The following is a 2,500-nucleotide window of genomic DNA, read 5'->3' as shown; positions in this document are numbered from 1 at the left end:
TTCTGCTACTGCTGCATCTTCGTCCTCGTCCTCTTCAAACACCGGTTCTTGTGGATGTTCTGCATAACGTTGTGCCTTAGAAACCTGTGCCTTAACGAATGTTGGGCACTCAGCTGTACAGATGAAATCTGTAAAGCGATCAATCCATGATTCAGCATCTCCTTTTACTTCTTGGATGTCAAACCAGTTTGGCCAGTGCAACAGAAGCATTGTTCTACAGTAGTCTTCATTCAATGGCCAGGTTGCATGGGTAGCACCACCACTTACAACAGGAACCTTACCATCTTTGGAAGCAAAATGATACCACGAGCACTGCTCTTGCCGTGGTCGTGCAAGGTATTTATCCAAAGGGGTGCTGCAAGTTGCAGTCTCACCATCCCGTTCAAGTCGTCTTGACCCTGACATTGACAAGTATGTGAATGAACGGCTACATCTCCAAAGCGCTTTTCCACTCAACTCAAACGAGGCCTCAGGTCCGCTGATATCTCGTTTACCCACAATCTTCATCAGCATTTTAGCGCACATTGACTTCCCGGACACTTGGCTGCATCGTGTGTGTCAACAGCATTTACCATGTCCTTAAAGAGATCAGCAGTTGCACCAGTAGGTTCACTATCCTTACAAGCATAGCCACACACATAATCAATTATGGCTATCATGTCATCAGTGCTGGGATTTTCAGTGGGTGAATTTGAAAGAATTAAGCTCACATCCCCATTTGCTCTCCATGACTGTAATTGGTAGCGAGAATGCTGAACCAGACGTGGATGGTCACGTGGCATCTCAAGGCGAGGAGCTCCGTTATGATCTTTCACAATTTCTGGGCCACTCTGCAGTTTCTTCCCTGGTCGAAACTCGCTTCCAAATTCCATACGACATACTCGTTCCCTTGGTTGCAATCCTGGCTCAGGGTGACGAGGAGTCCTGAAGCAATAATCAGAACAACTGTGCAGACCAACCCGGTTGACTTAGAGCAAATGATCTTCCAGCATTCCATCCTGTGTTGCAGCTATTTCCATGAGCATCCTCACCAGGGGATCGCTATCACCTAATATCGGGTCAGCTAAACCCTCAGGTGGTGGCCAGAGGTCTTTTCTTGATTGTCCTTCTCTGTCACTGCCAGCTGGGTGTAATGCTGTCATTGCAAAGTTTTCCACTGCCCAATGGCTAAGTCTAGCTGCATACTCATTCTCATCACATCCATCCTCACGAGCTTCGTGCAACAGCTGGTGTGGCTGTCTGTCCTCTCCCCAGCTGAGTTGATGCCAATGAATTTGACCCGGGGACTTAGCAAATTCATAGCGATACCAATAGTCAGAGACGCCAAACACTGCCTTCAGTACCTTTTCATGGTATGACTGGGTGCGTAGGTCAAAGTAGCTCACCACTACATGGGTGTTCTCTTGAATAGCTTTGAACCTGGCATTGCTATTTTCAGCAAGGTTAACTTCTTCCCCCGTGCTCTGTAAAATGTACCCTTCCAATAGCCTTTTCAGTGGAGGAAAATAAAACTCTGCACAGCTTCCAGTCATAAAAAAGGAAGGCAATCCATGCTTTTCATTGACCATGAACTCAACAAACGCACGAAGCTCTCTGCGTCTTTGATGCCAGTACTGAGCTGTGCCACGCAAGTTTACACCAAAATACAAAAGCTTGTTTGTGAATGAAGTATCACCCCTTGCTAGTCGCTCTTGTAGGTCTGCTACAGTTATGTGTTGGTCACCTAGTGGGAGGCGCGGTGGCCTCATGGTTAGTGTGCTCGACTCCGGATCGAGTTGTCCGGGTTCGGGGCCTGACCGGGGACACTGTGTTGTGTTCTTGGGCAAGACACTTTACTCTCACGGTGCTTCTCTCCACCCAGGTGTATAACTGGGTACCGGCATAATGCTGGGGATAACCCTGCGATGGACTAGCATCCCATCCAGGGGGGAGCATAAATACTCCTAGTCGCTTCATGCTACGGAAACCGGAGATAAGCGCCGGCCTTAATGGGCCTTCAGGCTCGTAACAGAGACTTTACCTACCACCTAGTTGCTGATCAACAAAGTACCTGCTCTGCTCCAGGGCACGCTTTCTCAGAATCATGTTGTGAACAATAAACTTCCACACTTTATGCCAAGCAAATCTGCCATCCTGGTACCACAGCAAGTGTTCTGCCCACTCATGGAGTGCAGGACATGAAATTGGACGGTTGATGTGGTAATCACCCTTTCCATAGGGAAACAAGCAAGGAAACACCATTGTGAAAAAATAGGGGGTGGTGAACTCAGATGCTGGAGTTGTGTCAGTGGTGGGCCATGGGATCACTGGTCGTTCCGCTCCTTGTTGTGCTTTGTCTGTCTCAGCTTTCCTCGGTTCAGACACAACCCGATTTAAGGCTGCTTCTACTTCAGCTTGCACATTCACCCCTAGCTCAGCAAGAATCACTCCAGACACTGTTGAGTCATCGCTGCCATCTGTTTCACCAGCAACTAATTGCTGTGGAGCTGGGCCTTGGTCA

General features: G+C 48.3%; 2 protein-coding genes and 1 pseudogene across 2 annotated transcripts in view; all 3 read right to left on the bottom strand.

Annotated features, from left to right (window-relative positions):
• Positions 1-507, bottom strand: part of LOC137989421 (uncharacterized) — a 2,057-nt gene extending 1,550 nt beyond the window's left edge. The window contains exon 1 of the mRNA XM_068835247.1: positions 1-507. This exon is cut by the window's left edge and continues 1,495 nt beyond it. Coding sequence (XP_068691348.1) covers positions 1-507 — 507 coding nt within the window.
• LOC137989419 (uncharacterized) lies at positions 507-1,142 on the bottom strand (annotated as a pseudogene).
• Positions 1,143-1,175: 33 nt separating this feature from the next.
• LOC137989418 (uncharacterized) lies at positions 1,176-2,241 on the bottom strand (the record flags this gene model as incomplete). The annotated part of the gene is made up of 3 exons (XM_068835246.1): positions 2,028-2,241; positions 1,457-1,723; positions 1,176-1,303 (listed from the first exon to the last, which is right to left on the bottom strand). Coding segments are annotated over exons 1-3 (609 nt in total), but the record flags the coding sequence as incomplete, so codon positions are not given.
• Positions 2,242-2,500: the final 259 nt, after the last annotated feature.

This window comes from Montipora foliosa, unplaced genomic scaffold (genome assembly GCF_036669935.1).
Source record: "Montipora foliosa isolate CH-2021 unplaced genomic scaffold, ASM3666993v2 scaffold_458, whole genome shotgun sequence".
Taxonomy (NCBI): Eukaryota; Metazoa; Cnidaria; class Anthozoa; order Scleractinia; family Acroporidae; genus Montipora; species Montipora foliosa.
Note: the sequence above shows the minus strand (reverse complement) of the source record. Positions and strands in the feature narration are given on the sequence as shown.